At 35.0% G+C, this 16,649-nt stretch overlaps 1 protein-coding gene and 1 long non-coding RNA gene across 9 annotated transcripts in view; one reads left to right on the forward strand and one right to left on the reverse strand.

Moving 5' to 3' along the window:
* The window catches only part of CFAP69 (cilia and flagella associated protein 69), a 56,586-nt gene that overhangs the window by 10,625 nt on the left and 29,312 nt on the right, over positions 1-16,649 (forward strand). For 5 of the 8 annotated variants that reach the window (XR_007401985.1, XR_007401984.1, XM_025471424.3 and 2 more), the window contains exons 2-8: positions 431-490; positions 2,057-2,122; positions 4,709-4,818; positions 7,546-7,622; positions 9,990-10,088; positions 15,911-16,060; positions 16,163-16,340. Coding sequence is in view for 6 of the 8 variants with exons in the window: in XM_025471424.3 (XP_025327209.3) it covers positions 431-490; positions 2,057-2,122; positions 4,709-4,818; positions 7,546-7,622; positions 9,990-10,088; positions 15,911-16,060; positions 16,163-16,340 (740 nt within the window). In the remaining 2 variants the exon portion in view is untranslated. Of the gene's footprint in view, positions 1-430; positions 491-2,056; positions 2,146-4,708; positions 4,819-7,545; positions 7,623-9,989; positions 10,089-15,910; positions 16,061-16,162; positions 16,341-16,649 lie in introns of those variants that run through there. The other 3 variants (XM_049093535.1, XM_049093537.1, XM_025471425.3) reach the window with 3 other exon arrangements.
* Positions 1-16,649, reverse strand: part of LOC125752459 (uncharacterized) — a 49,591-nt gene that overhangs the window by 4,710 nt on the left and 28,232 nt on the right. Inside the window, exon 3 of the long non-coding RNA XR_007401988.1 lies at positions 4,390-4,463. This is a non-coding gene — a long non-coding RNA (uncharacterized LOC125752459). The remainder of the gene's footprint in view (positions 1-4,389; positions 4,464-16,649) is intronic.

Consider the following 16,649-nt stretch of genomic DNA (forward strand, 5'->3'; position numbering starts at 1 on the left):
TCAAGAGGCATTTTTTTAACTCCAAAATTTATTTACCCTATAAGCTTTTCATTCTCCCTTATCTTTTTTATAATTGAAGTATAGTTGACATGTAATGTTAGTTTCAGATGTACAACATAGTCATCCCACAAGTCTGTGGTTATGTTGTGCTCACCACAAGTGTAGTCCCATCTGTCAACACACACTATTACATACCAGTGACTATATTTCCTATGCTGTCTGTACTTTTCATCTCTTATTCATTCCATAACTGGAAGTCTGTATCTCTCACTCCCCTTCACCCATTTTGCCATCTCTCCATCACCCTTTTCCCCTTACTATCTTTTTGTCATATTTTTAACTTGCCAGGAGATATCATATAAAAATAGTATGTTTGATGTGATTTCTTGATTCTTATGACACAGAATTCTAAGAGTTATGTGTTTTTTAGGGTGCTTTTAAGACCATGGACCTGAATCGTGTCATCAGCCTCCTTGAAAAGACTGATAAAGTAAGCTTTGAAAGAAAATTTCTCTGTTATATCACTTATAAACTGTGATTTCCCTGAAAGGTAACATGTATTCCCCCAAAATAAGTCTTGTTTCTTTCTTTTTGTTGAAAACATTTCAAATAGTAAGTGCCTTATATTCAAAGGCTGTTTAAATAAGTTAGTAGGAATGTATTTAACCTGGTAGGGAGGCTGGAGGAGGAGATTAGATTTGGTTTTGTATAATGGACATATCAATGGTGGATATAAACAGAAGGAATCATAAGAATAAAGGAAGACTCTTCTAGCCTTTACAAACTGCTTGTTTCCAAGTAGGATGTGGGGAGTAACGGTAGAAAAAGCATATCATTATGTACTAAATTCCTCTGATATGAAATCTGTGTGTGTGTATATATGTATATATACACTCATACATTATTGATAAATGATCTATTTTGAGAGGAATCTTACACAGAATGGAATAGAGATGAAATTATTTCCAATAAGATTCAAACTGGAGAGTTTAGGCATTGAGGGAAAGGATAACAAATGTATTTCATGCATACCACACTGTCCTGATGTTACTCAAGAATCAACTTTGAGTGCCTAAAAATCAGCACAAAGTATAAAATTACTACAGGATGAAGATTGCATACTTTTAATATGTGGAAAATGGGTTGATCATGTTAGAGCCAATCAAAACAAAACAATGCCTAGTGATTAGTAGGCACAAACATTTAGTCATTGGTTTAATATTTTTTAGTCTCTACATTTTAACATAGAGAAAAAGCACAATAAAAATAATGTATGTCTTGCTGGCTGTGTTTGCCATGCAAATTATGTTTAATTTTGAATATATTTGCATTTTAGAAAAAGAAAAGAAAAAGAAAATTACTAGTTGAAAACTCAACTCCTACTACTTGTTAAATAAAGGTAGACTTAAAAAAAAAAAGGTATAAAAAAAATTGCCACAGCTTCTTACAAAGGATTTAAGAATTTTAAAAGGACAGAGTAATTCAGTTATAAAAACAAACACATCACTGTATTGAATTTTGTTTTGTTTTAATTGGCTGAAGATGTTTGTGCCATTTACTGGGTGTAATTTAAAAGTTAAAAATACAATTTCTGCAACCAAATTGCCAAATTTGATTCTTAACATTGCCCCTTATTAGCTGGGTATCTTTGGACAATGTAGTGTTTCAGCTTGAGTTTCTTGTTTTGGAAAAGAGAGATAGTAAAGGTACCTTCCAAGTAAGGTTGTTTTAAAAATTAATTAAATATCATGTATCTATAGTGCGTATATGGTACAGGGCATAGAAAAATGCTCAGCAAATTCACGTATTTTTAATATTATTTCTGGAAACAAATGCTGCTTTTATATTAACTTAGTTTTGATTCTCAATTTACCAATCAAATGTAAATGGTACATTTATTTTTACCTTCACTGTTTATTTTCTAATGCTTACAAAATAATATAGTAATTTAAAAATTACTTGATAATTTTAATGTCTACTTTCTACATTAAAATTTTTTTTAAAATCTCAATGGATTTAATAGCACAAAAGAACTAAAATAGATAACTCGTTTTAGGATGATTTAGAAGAAAAACAACTTAAATCTGTCAAGAAACTGGTGCAGTGTTATCAGAATGGATTTGTATCCTTTACATATATATGTATGTATGTTTCATTTACCCTGAAATGGGAGAATTTTTATTAGAAAATGTATTAGTTCCCTCTTGCTGCTGTAATAAATGACCACAAACTTAGTGCCACAAAACAGCTTAAAGCTTTTGTCTTGTAATCCAAGAAGTCAAAAGTCCAAAATCAGCCTCAATGGGCTAAAGTCAAGATTTTGACTGTGCTAGTGCCTTCTGAAGGCTCTTGAGGTGAATTCCCATTGTTGCTTTTCCCAGTTTCTAAGGTGGCCAGCATTCCTTGGCTCATGGCCCCTTCCTCAAAGTAGCATCTATTTCACCTCTGCTTCTATGGTCATACCTCTGATCCTCTCCTACCTTTCTCTTTCCTATGTAGGAAGGATCCCTGTGATTACTGTGGGCCTATCTGGATATCTGGGATAACTTTCCCATCTCAAGATTGTTAATTTAATCACATCTGAAAAGTCTCTTTGCCATGTAAAGTAACATATTCACAAGTTCTGGAAGTTAGGATGTGGACATCTTTGGGCAGGCCATTGTTCTGTCTATCACAGAAAATATCTAATATTTTGTGTTTTTCAAAGAATTATATTTTTCATTTTTCAGAGAATATAAAATTGAAGAAACAGCAATTAACTCTGTGCAGATAATGGAAATTTTTGTAGACTTAGACAGTGGATATAGTTAGGGAGGCCAAGTCAAAGTCTTGTTTCTACCACTTTACTTGATTTATTTATACTATTGATAAACTTCTTAACTTCTCCACCCTTATAAAATGGGAATAACAGTACCTTATGTGGTTGTTAGGAAGACTAGATGAGATAATACATGTTAAGTGCTTGATAACCTACAACATACTATATAAATATGTTATCCCCACTGTATATACCACCCTGATCAGAATATATGGAAACCAGTGCAATTCAAAACCATCTGTGCTTAAGAACCAGTTTATTGTTGGGGTGTCGTTGTTGTTGTTATAATAATCTTTGGATATATTAGCTATTACAGAAGCCAATACAGTTGTCACAGGAAACTCTCACTTTCTGTAGTCATATTACCACAGACTGGTAACACTGGATTCGAGAACTGGCAATGGTTCATAGAGCACCCCTTCAGTAGTATTGATCTCTATGGTTTCCAAAAGTTGTCCAGCCTTGTCTAAGGAAGATTCGTCTCTAATAATAGCTTGTTTCAGTGTTTCAAACATATTGAGGCTCCCATTTAGGGAAAGGGGCCTAAAAATTTTATTTTAATTCTTTTCTAGCCTTATTTTAGCCTTCTTTTATATGGATTTGTTGAGTCCATCAGTTACCTAACAGCGTGTGGATATCAAGCATTATTTCCTGGTAGCCAAAAAAGTCTACTAGCAAGTGATTTCTTTCCCTATATTAACCTGATACCTCAACACTTCCATCTATTCTTCTTCAGGTTAGAAAGTTGGTGGCAGGGATCCCTGGGTGGTGCAGCGGTTTAGCACCTGCCTTTGGCTCAGGGCGCGATCCTGGAGACCGGGGAATCCCACGTCGGGCTCCTGGTGCATGGAGCCTGCTTCTCCCTCTGCCTATGTCTCTGTCTCTCTCTCTCTCTCTCTCTCTCTCTGTGTGTGTGTGACTATCGTAAATGAATAAAAATTAAAAAAAAAAAAAGAAAATTGGTGGCAAATAGCTCTATTTTTAGGCTCCATACTGGAGCTCGAACTCACAACCCTGAGATAGATACCTGAGCTGAGATCAAGAGTCAGACTTGATTAACCAACTGTGCCACCTTGGTGCCCCCAAATGGATCTATTTCTGAAGGCCTTTAGTAGACTGGCTTTACTGATGATAAAACATAAAGCAAATAAGTTAGAGAAGTATCTTGGAGATTTGTACTCTAATATAATCAGCTTTCCCATCTTTTCCTAAGAAGCTCCTAGAAAGAGACTAGAAGGGATAGGATTCAACCAAAGAAGTATGTCACAATTATCATGTTTCCTTGGCTATAAAAGAAAATCTGTGAAATTTGCCTATGTACCAGTTGGGTTTTTTTTAAACAGATAAAAAGTGCTGTTACTACAAGATTTAGAGAAGATAATTTTTGCTTTTATACTAGTTTTAAATGAAAATAAATCTCAGGTTATACCTTAAAAACAAGAAAATCCATCTGAATAACGTTAATAAAATAAAGTAAGGTAGGTTTGGGTTGTTTATTCTGGAGCAGTGTATGTTTTGTGTGTGAGTGGGGGAAAGACAAAGGATAAAAGTGAACCATTAACTTTTCTTACCGTGTTATTACCTTACTGTCAGTAGTAAGGTATTGAACTCCTGAACCCATGGTATAGTGGTTGGTAATCAAATTCTAAAGACAGGGTGAGAAGAGAAAACAATATTTGAATAAAAGTTTACTAAGACAAAAATTAAATAATGTTCCTAAAAAATATGATTCTAAGTTTTCTTATTTAGTCTTCAAAATTAGTATAATTAAAGCAGTGTCAACCACATTTAACAGATGGAATTCTATAGACTTTCTTGACAGAACTGCTATAAAGAATATGCTAATGAAATAGTAATTTTAATTTTATTTCTTAACTAAAAATATTAAAGCCCCTAAGGGATTTAGCCCAAATATTTAAAATTTTGAATCTATGTGCAGAAAAAATTGAAAACCAGCCCCATTTTATAGAATCTGCATTTAACATCCTAAAATTATGTAGGTAAGTTGCTTTTCTTTATTTTATATTAGCACACAGTATTTTATTATGTTTTATTTTGTATTGTTATGTGGTATGGTAAAGTGATACTCAGAAAACGTCACTTGATCACTTGATTTTAATTGATATTTCAAAGGTAGTCAATTTTATTGTACTCCAAGATTGCTAACCACAAGATATTAAACTGTAAATATGTTAAAATGTTTTGTCAAAATAAGTTGCTATCAAGTGAACAACAAATGTGAGATGAAGCAAGAAATTGTGATTTTTTTTTTTTAGAGAGAATTTTATTTTATTTTTTTTAGAGAGAATTTTTTTTAAAATTTATGAACAGGGCAGCCCCGGTGGCGCAGCAGTTTAGCGCCGCCTGCAGCCCGGGATGTGATCCTGGAGACCCGGGATCGAGTCCCACGTCAGGCTTTCTGCATGGAGCCTGCTTCTCCCTCTGCCTGTGTCTCTGCCTCTCTCTCACTCTCTCTGTATGAATAAATAAATCTAAAAAAAAAAAATTATGAATACTGCTAAATAATTTGTCTAGTTTTTTTCTCTCTGTAGAAAATTTGACTCCAAGATATATTAAGTTCTAAGTCATCTATGTCACCAATTATTTTTTGGTATATATTTTTTAAATGTGAATGAGGGGTCAGCATTATAAATATACCTATACTCCATACTATTGTTTCTCCAACCATTTGGGGGGACTGGGGATATATTCACAGCTTGTTTGTTGCCAAGTAGTAGCTAATCAAGATATACATTAAAATATCCATCTTTAGTTTTCAATGTAATATAGAGAGGAGATTTCTTAAAGTAGGAATAAACTTTTCCATTAATTTAACCTTCTAAATCTTTCTACTAATTTAGCTTTTTAAATAGCATGTTTCTTTTAGTATACAAATAATATTAGTAGAACTATGTATACATGGTAGTTTTAATTCTTTTAGAGTTAGTAGTAGTAACATTTAAAGATTTTATAATTATATACACTTAACTTTTTAGGTATCTGAATAAATAGTCAAAAATAATTTATTGAATGCCTTTGCTATGCCTTACTTTTTAATACAGACCATGAAAAATAAATTATAGCTCTGGTGCTTTCAAGAAACTTTTATGTAGTAATTAGAAATTATTATTACATTGATGCGAGATTATATTGTTATCATTTCAAATTTCTCAAGTCCTAGAATACCAGGCCTATAAGCATTACTTTCAGTAATGCCAGTAATGAGCTCCACCAAGAACTGATTCTCTGTTAAAGCTGTGATTGAATGTTTCCTCACATAAAATGACAGACTTTTTTTTCTTTTTTAAAGATTTTATTTATTTATTCATTCATGAAAGAGAGAGAGAGAGAGGCAGAGACACAGGCAGAGGGAGAAGCAGGCTCCTGGGACTCGATCCTGGGTATCCAGGATCAGGCCCTAGGCTGAAGGCGGCACTAAACCGCTGAGCCACCTGGGCTGCCCAAATGACAGACTTCATTTGAATTGCACTCTTCACTTTTGAATTGCACTCTTCACTTTCCCTCATATTTCATGATTATTCATTTTATTTCATTTTTTTCTCCTTTCCTAATTTCTTCTTTCATCCTGCATTTCTCTATACCTCACCTCATTTGATTCCCTTCTTAAGACATTTTCGGGAGATAAAAACATTGAAAATAAATAATAAAACATAGCCTTTCTGTTTTGTCTTCTATGTAGTATGTTTTCTCACTACATCAGAAGTATAATTCATATTATTTTCATGACCTTTTGTGGGGGGATCTCTTCTAGTGCTTTATCTTTTAGGTTGTTTCCTTTAATAGAAAAGGAAAAAGTTTGAGGATGAGAAATAATTTTGGAGTTTTTCACTTTAGAGATCCAACAATGAGGTGGATACCAAATAATAAGTTATTGGTTCCAAATGAAAAATTCTAACAAACACTGAAGAGTGAACCTCTCTGGGGATGCCTGGGTGGCTCAGTGGTTGAGCGTCTGCCTTTGGCTGAGGGCGTCATCCTGGGGTCTGGGGATAAGTCCCACATTGGGCTCCCCGCAGGGATCCTGCTTCTCCCTCTGTCTGTGTCTCTGCCTCTCTGTCTGTGTCTTTATTTATTCTCATGAATAAATAAATCTTTTTAAAAAATTTAACCTCTCTGGCATTTATAAAATTGTCCTTTTCTTAGCTTGCCCTTGAAGTATCTTTACATTTTTCTTGAAAAATATGAATTAAAAGTCCTACAAAGAAGATATACTTTTATGTAGCACAAGAGGTTCAAATTTTGAACCCATTGAATACCAAAATAGTCCATATTTTGTATTTAAGAAATAACTTTTATCTCCCCTTTGACATTCAGTCTAATAACCTAGGTTTGAAACCTGTCTTTTATGATTTTTAAATACATTATTTTCAAATAATTTTGAATATAGTAGCTGTGGAATATAATTCAAATATAATTAATATTTATTATTACATTTTTTATTTATATGGTGTTGCAAGATGGTTTTCTTAACCCTTGCCTTTTATGTCCATCTCTCTTCATTTTTATAAGCCTAATCTACCTTCTTTTTGGTCAGTTAGTTAGAAACACAAAAATTTTTTGATAGTTGCCAATTTTCCCAGAGCTACACAATAGGCTATTATCCTCATTTTATTCTTTAGAAAGGAAATTTTCCCCAAGTTTGCAAATGATGGTTCATTTAAGGACTTCATTAAACATAACTCATGTATTCTTCATTCCTATTGAAGCTTGCCATTTTTGAAAAAGAAGGTATCAGATGAAATAACATATGCTGAAGACGCTGCTAATTCAATTGCGCTTCTGGGTGAGTTAAGATTTCTTTAAGATAGAGGAGAGGGGTATAGTATATGACAGGCCCTACTGACAAGAAAGAAATATCTCAGTCACTAAATTTTAGAGTACTCCAAATGTAGGTTCTTTTCTTGTTTCTGGTTGGGAATTAATCATAGTGTGCTTATGATAATTGTTGCATCATTTTTCACTCACGTGTTTTATTATACTAAAATTCTGTGTTCCTAAATTGAAGGACTGGCAAATGCTGATTTGTCTTGATGTTATTTCATTTGTTGAAATATTTAACTTTTTGGTAAATCAGAAGTATATGTACCTCTCGAAAATCACAAAAATGTTTTCAACATTAAACTAATAATTGCTAGAATCTAATTAATTGCTAGTCATCGAGATCCAAATTGTTCATTAAATAATTTAAAATTTTAAATAAAATCATGAAATGGTGAGATAGTAATCCTTTTGTATCTAAGTAAGTTTCATAGTCTTTGAGGGTAGATATTCTGGGAGAAACTATTATGGCCTATGATGGAAAAGATGTCAAGAAAATTATATAAACATGAGGTGTTTGATGAGATGACTGCAAGGAGCAAACAGGCTAGAAACTAACCGGAAACTTTAATTCAGTGAATGTCATTGGTGGAAATTTACAATGGGAAGCCAACCCAAAAGAGGACATGATAATATTAATGGATAAAAGATGTAGGTTTGGTTAATAACTAAAAAACGCCTCTGTTGCCCTTACTATTCTAAAATTTTGCCTTTAAGAGTGTTGGCAGGCATTTGTGTGATAAATATATGGCTCTTACTGTCAGTCTGCTCTTTGCTGAGTAACTGCTTGCTTGTCTTGAAGGAAGTATGAACTCTTAGCTTAAAATGAGCTCCTTTCACTGATTATTGGCTGCATGTACTACTGTTCTGACCCTTATTAATTACTGGAAACATGAGTTTAAAATAATTATATAGAGTATAAAGGGTTGAACAAAAGCTGTTCATTTTTACTAATAACTTCCAGTTTCTACTATGTAGTAGTAAATCATATTACTTTTTCTTTTAAGTGATAGTTATTTCTGATTCAAGAATAGGATTTTGGAAATGTATGAGGGAAAAAGTTGGTATTCTGTCCTGAGGTTATAAAACATAAAACTGTGAAAAATGATCTAAACTTACAAGAACTAAAAGGGTAGAGAAGCAGATGAGAAATCATAGAATTTCCCGTAAACTTGAACGTTTCCTTAGTTTTGTTGGAAAATTTTAGTTGTTCCTGTTGACTAAACTTTTCCAGAACAGTGATTTTTCAACATCAAAGGAAGTATTCAAAAAAATTAAGGGAATCATCTTGAAACTCTCTTTTTGTTTTCCCCTTCTTTTTTAGTGGTGCTTTTTGCACATAGATTCTCCTAAAACAAGGGTGTAGTTTTCCTATGTGCATACTCCTTCTCTCCATTTTTGTACTCACTCACTGACCACTCTCAGAGGTGAAAATTATGCAAGTCCTAATGCAAAACACGAGTGTGTCAGGAACACCTTGTTCTCTCTTTCCCTCACAGAATCCACCCAGATCTAGTTCAGCCCTGAAGCTGCATGCAGAGGATATGAATCATTTCCAGAATCTCACAGATCATTTTCAGATTCTCTTAGGGATTATAACTTATAGTTTATCAGAGCAAAAGCAATTCAGTTTGAAGTATAGGCTGAAGCCAATTCAGAAATAATTTAGATATGCCTGAAAAGGAACTTCCCTATCCTTCATTTCTACCAAGATAGCTTGAGTATAAACCTATTATATGTAGGGCAAAGACTGCCTAGAAACTCGGTCTTCCAGTCTGTCAGCAAATTGAAAAACAGCTCGCTTGGAACTTCTCTAAGCAAAGGATGCATTAATAGAGGCAACAAATTACTGATTCTCTAGTTAAGGAGAAAAATGCTAACCCACATCTTGCCAAAATAATAATAGTAACTTACTATATGCCAGATACTATTCTCATCTTTTTCTCATATTAACTCCTTTAATCCCTACAGCAATCTTTAAAGTAGAAACTACTGTTATACATTTTATAGATGACAAACGTAAGACACAAGTTTACATAGGTAGTAAGTGACAGAACCAGTATTTAATCTTAAGCAGTCTGGTTCCAGCATTTATGTTATTCACCATTCTTTTCTTCCTGGGAAGGAGAGAGTTAAATGAGGGGCCAAATATTATAAGGATAGATCCAAGATATTTCAGATTTGCATGTGTGTATGTGTATGCATGTATAAAATTATAGGGTCCAGTTTGAATTTCTAGTGAGGATATTTTTAATTGTATTACCAACACATTTAAATTTGCAAATAAACTTATGATAGTGTTATTAAATAGTATTATTTCTCCTTTTGGCAGGTGAATTAATGAAAATACCGAATTCTGAATTGAGGATACAAATTTGTAAATGTATTGTTGACTTTTATCATGCAGAACCACCAAAGAAGCATATTACAGGTGAAGTTTTCTTTTTTTCTTTTTTTTTTTTAAAGATTTTATCTATTTATTCATGAGAGACACACAGAGAGAGGCAGAGAGACACAGGCAGAGGGAGAAGCAGGCTCCATGCAGGGAGCCCCATGTGGGATTTGATCCCAGGACCCCAGGATCACACCCTGGGCTGAAGGCAGGTGCTCAACCACTGAGCCATCCAGGCGTCCCACAGGTGAAGTTTTCAATGGTCTTTTAGTAATAACTTATGTCTGTAAAACAATATTTTTTTCTCATTCTCTTTGAACTTGGAAAGGCATTGTGGGATTGATGCAGGCTGGCTAGGCCCAAAGACCCAGAGGTATTCCCACAGGACCAGCCAAAAGGGTCCTTGGTTCCATACAGGATAGGAATCAAACATGAGCCAAGTGGAAGTGAGAGCAGAGTTTATTGAAGATGTAAAGAGAGTGTAGATATGGACAGAGCCTCTGGAAAACTCAGAAAAGAAGAGCAAGTCTTGTCTTTGCTTGAGGCCTGTGGTTTTTATTGAGGATTGTGGTCAGATGCACATGTCTTCTCAGGCATCCAGGAACAGTGAGTCTTGTCTTTGCTTGGGGCCTGTGGTTTTTATTGAGGAGTGTGGTCAGATGCACATGTCTTCACAAGCATCCAGAAACAGTAAGTATCTCCAGGGGTCTTGATGAGTCAGTGTTCTTGGAAAACATTATGATGACCCTACCCAGTTTACTCTTTAAATATTTTCTATTCTGGGCAGCCCGAGTGGCTCAGTGGTTTAGTGCCGCCTTCAGCCCAGGGCGTGATCCTGGAGACCTGGGATCAATTCCCACGTCAGGCTCTCTGCATGAAGCCTGCTTCTCCCTCTGCCTGTGTCTCTGCCTTTCTCTGTCTCTCTCCGTGTCTCTCATGAATAAATAAATAAAATCTTTTAAAAAATAAAATAAAAATAAATATTGTCTATTCTGCTGGAAGGCTCCAAAGAAATAATTAAATGCTTGACCTTTATAAGGAAGACATACATATTATATTACATATATTGTTATTTGCATGATTTTTTATTCTAAACTAAATATTTATGACACAATTTTATTTTTTAAATTTTTTTAAAGCATTTCAATTCTTTTTTTTTTTAAGATTTTTTATTTATTCATGAGATGCACACAGAGAGAGAGAGAGAGAGAGAGGCAGAGGGAGAAGCAGGCTCCATGCAGGGAGCCAGATGTGGGACTCGATCCCGGGTCTCCAGGATCACACCCCGGGCTGAAGGCGGTGCTAAACCGCTGAGTCACCGGAGCTGCCCTATGACACAATTTTAAAAGTCATACCCAAATTAGTTTAATTTTTATTATTATTAATTTTATTCAATACTATTAATATTATTATTTTTCTAACCTTTTTATGATTATTCCTAACATCTTTTCCATCCAATTATTTTTTTTAATTTTATTTATTTATGATAGTCACACAGAGAGAGAGAGAGAGAGAGAGAGAGGCAGAGACATAGGCAGAGGGAGAAGCAGGCTCCATGCACCAGGAGCCCGACGTGGGATTCGATCCCGGGTCTCCAGGATCGCGCCCTGGGCCAAAGGCAGGCACCAAACTGCTGCGCCACCCAGGGATCCCCATCCAATTACTTTTTTTTATTTAGTTTGCCAACATGTAGTATAACACCCAGTGCTCATCCCATTAAGTGCCCTCCTTAGTGCCTGTCACCTAATCACCCCATCCCCCCACTCACCTCCCTTTTTACAACTCTTTGTTTGTTTCCCAGAGTTATGAGTCTCTCATGGTTTGTCTTTCTAATTTTTCCCCAGTTTCTCTCCTTTCCATGACAGTCCCTTTCACTATTTCTTATATTCCACATATGAGTGAAACTATATGATGATTATCTTTCTCTGATTGAATTATTTCACTCAACATAATACCCTCCAGTTCCATCCATGTCGAAGCAAATGGTGGGTATTCAGCTCTTCTGATGGCTGAGTAATATTCCATTGTATGTATATACCACATCTTCTTTATCCATTCATCTGTTGAAGGACATCATGGCTCCTTCCACCGTTTGGCTACTGTGTTCCACCCAATTAGATGTTAAATATCTAATGCTAATAATATTCTCAAAGCTTAGCAAGAAAGTTTTGCATGTTACTCCTTGGGATCTTAATATATCATGATAAAATGAGTCACACTAAAATGGATGGTATCATAATAAAGGGCACTTGTGCGTGGATGATATGTTATTTAGGACATAGTTCCTACCTTCATGGTTTCTGTTATTTATATCAATCTTGGAAGAGCGAGAAGACATATATATTGAAGTTATTATGTTTCTTAAGAGAGGTGTAAATAAGACTGTAGTAGAAAGGAAGGATTACTTATGACTCAGGGAAAATGGAAAGACATCTGAAGTACAGAGTAAGGGGATTATTAAATGTCAGATTTGAATTATTGTTGAGATAGACAGGTAGAAGTATTTGTAGATAGTAGACATTGAATACTAAAAACAGACCACATATACAGGTTTGGAATTCATACAATTAGAGATTAAAGTTGAAGCTATTAGAATGGTTTACCAGAAGATAAAGCATATAAACAACAAGGAACCAAAAATGGCAGCAGGGATAGTACCTATACTGACATGTGGGGAAAAAAACGATCCACGAAATTGGCAGTGAAGGGAATTTCAAAGAGGAGAGAGAAAACCTAAAGACTGCCATATTTTGTGTGCCATTGAATGAAATGTTTGTTGAAGGAAGAAGTGGTCTAAGTGTCAAATACTGTAGAGGCTTCTGTCATTGAGGAATGAAAATGTCAAATTAATATGGTATCTGAAAAGTTATAGTGAGCCTTTGGCAGATGTATTGCCGTGAAGTGATCAGGGCAGATACAGGATTATCAGAGGACAGTCAGAGCTCAACTGGTAGGAAGATCAAAGAAAGACATCTGGGTTTTGCTCTTTTTAATTTGTTTTAGGATAAGGGAAAGTGAAGTTTATAGACAGATGAACAAGAAGCTAGTAATTAAAAAATGGGAGGGTAAAGTCCTAAAGCATGAACGGAATGGAATTAGGAAAACAGGTCAACCTTAGCAAGATACAGGCACTCTTCTTTAAGATAGAAAGGGAGACAAATTATGTCTGAGATAAGGCAGAGGAGTTAAAGTGCAGAGAAGTGAGGCTGACCTTCATTTAACCAGGTTCCGAAAATTAGGAACTATAGGCAATGTTCTTTCTGTAACACAGTAGGTTTTTAATGATAGGCATGGCTGGACATCTGGAACCACAGCTGAAAAGTTCTCTGTGGAACAACAGTAAGAGACATAGCCCTGAACACAGGAATCAAGTCCATGAGCCTTAATATTACTATATGCTTCCATAGAAATATAAACTTAATAGAAAAAGATGTAGGGATTATAAAAGTACATTTTGGTGCATCCATATGATAGACTAGTATGGAAATAAAAATCATGATTTGGAAAAATACAGAATGGGGAAAATCTTAAAAAATGTTTAGTGACTGCAATAGAATATAAAAGTCTGCATACAGTATATTGTTAAAATTATATGCATACATTAAAAATATTAGCAAGAAATATACCAAAATGTTAATGCTGTTATCTCTTGATGGCTTAATTGCAGGTTTAATGGTTTAATTGATGGTTTAATTTCCTCATCATACTTTGTTTTCTTCTCCATACTCTTTAAATTCCTAAAGTGAGTAAGTAGGGCATACCATAGAGAACCCATCCATCCAGGAACGAACATGGCCTTGTCTAGTGCCAGAGATGAGATTCAGAAAGAACACAAATAGGCAGACCTCTCAGAACCATGGCAAAGTTAAAGAATCTATTTGGTTTCAAAAGTCAAAGAGTCTGGAAGTTAGATAATTGATATCACAAAGAGAGAATATAGCTGGATCTCAGGTGGACAAGTACCCTCTGATGTTTATTTCATCTTCCTCATTTCATGTAATCAGACAGGCACCTGTGTAATTATATCAAAAGAGGCAGTGTTTCTCATAGGGGCTAAGACAGAAGGAAATTCTTTTAAGATGTCACCAAGGGCAGCCCCAGTGGCTCAGCAGTTTAGGGCCACCTTCAGCCTAGGGCATGATCCTGGAATCCCGGGCTGAGTCCCGTGTCGGGCTCCCTGCATGGAACCTGCTTCTCCCTCTGCCTGTGTCTCTGCCTCTCTCTTTCTGTTTTTCATGAATAAATAAGTAAAATCTTTAAAAAAATATATGTGTCACCAAGAATCATACTTCCCCAAAATACCATTATATACTAGCATTATTCAAAATAGCATTATATTTTCACTTATTTCATTGTTCTATTACATCATCATTGTTCCTGGAAATCACTGAAGTAATGTATTTTTTTTTTTATTGGTGTTCAATTTACTAACATACAGAATAATACCCAGTGCCCGTCACCCATTCACTCCCACCCCCCGCCCTCCTCCCCTTCTACCACCCCTAGTTCGTTTCCCAGAGTTAGCAGTCTTTACGTTCTGTCTCCCTTTCTGATATTTCCCACACATTTCTTCTCCCTTCCCTTATTTTCCCTTTCACTATTATTTATATTCCCCAAATGAGAGATGGAGTACTTCCAAATTCGTTCTATGAAGCCAGCATCACCTTAATTCCAAAGCCAGACAAAGACCCCGCCAAAAAGGAGAATTACAGACCAATATCCCTGATGAACACGGATGCAAAAATTCTCAACAAGATACTGGCCAATAGGATCCAACAGTACATTAAGAAAATTATTCACCATGACCAAGTAGGATTTATCCCTGGGACACAAGGCTGGTTCAACACCCGTAAAACAATCAATGTGATTCATCATATCAGCAAGAGAAAAACCAAGAACCATATGATCCTCTCATTGGATGCAGAGAAAGCATTTGACAAAATACAGCATCCATTCCTGATTAAAACTCTTCAGAGTGTAGGGATAGAGGGAACATTCCTCGACATCTTAAAAGCCATCTATGAAAAGCCCACAGCAAATATCATTCTCAATGGGGAAGCACTGGGAGCCTTTCCCCTAAGATCAGGAACAAGACAGGGATGTCCACTCTCACCACTGCTATTCAACATAGTACTGGAAGTCCTAGCCTCAGCAATCAGACAACAAAAAGACATTAAAGGCATTCAAATTGGCAAAGAAGAAGTCAAACTCTCTCTCTTCGCCGATGACATGATACTCTACATAGAAAACCCAAAAGTCTCCACCCCAAGATTGCTAGAACTCATACAGCAATTCGGTAGCGTGGCAGGATACAAAATCAATGCCCAGAAGTCAGTGGCATTTCTATACACTAACAATGAAGTAATGTATTGACATAGTGAAAACATTTAGTATTTGTAATCATGCCATTTTCCTTTATGAGAAAGCATTTCTACTGACAAATATTTTGTTCCTTTTTGGAATATAAGATATGTACCCCAGATCTGTGGTCCTATTTCAGATTTTACACCAGGGATCAGCAAACTATGGTCTCAGGGTAAAATTGCTCACTGTAAATAAAGGTATATCAGAACACAGCGACACCCATTTATTTTTGTATTCCTTATGCTTGTTTTTGTGCTATGGTAAGAGAGTTGAGTAGTCGACACAGAAGCCTTATAACCTGCAAAACCTGATATAGTCATTACCTGTCCTTTTATAGAAAAATTTTGCCTTTCCCTGTGCTATACCATTTTAAAATGCCATACACTTTTTTAAAAGTTGTTATTGCTGTTTAATAATAAATTACTCATTCCTTTGTCTGAACACAGATGATTACTATGTGAGATAACTGTACATATTTATTAACTAATTGTTATTAGGTTACCAGCAAGCAAGTTCATCATACAAGATTAAGATGGCTGAGGTTGGAGGATTGGCAAAAACAATGGTCCAGTCGTTGGGCTTACTTGAAAATCAACTTGTTGAGAAACTTTGGGTACTTAAAGCTCTGCAACATCTCTCAACTTCTGGTTTGTATATCATTAAATTTAAATACTTCATTCTCAACTATTTTTGTTTCCACCCAACAGTCAAGACTATACAACATAAATAACTTTTAAATTTATTTTCAGAAGTTAATTGCACGTTAATGATGAAAGCACAAGCAGCCAGTGGAATCTGTGCTCACCTCAATGACCCAGATCCCTCTGGACAGCTTCTGTTTCGTTCATCAGAGATACTTTGGAATTTATTGGAAAAATCTTCAAAAGAAGAAATCATACAACAGCTTAGTAATTTGGAATGTTTGCTGTAAGTAAGTGGTTAGATGGGAATGTCTTTTAACCTTAAAATGATAGCCAGTAACATAACTAACATCTTTGTTTGAATTTGTGTTCAATTAGGCTTTTGAATCATGTAATGACTATATTTCAGGACATAATTTTTATGCTGCAGTATAAATGCATCTGTGCAATAGCAAGCCATCTTTTTTCTACTTGGAAAGCTTTTAAAGTAGCTTGTTAACAAAACTAAATTATGTATTTGAATAAGTATAAAATAAATTAGACATTTAAAAGAACTATTTCATTTTTCCATTCAATAAACCTATTTTTAAGTATT

The sequence above is a fragment of the Canis lupus genome, chromosome 14, assembly GCF_003254725.2.
Source record: "Canis lupus dingo isolate Sandy chromosome 14, ASM325472v2, whole genome shotgun sequence".
Taxonomy (NCBI): domain Eukaryota; kingdom Metazoa; phylum Chordata; class Mammalia; order Carnivora; family Canidae; genus Canis; species Canis lupus.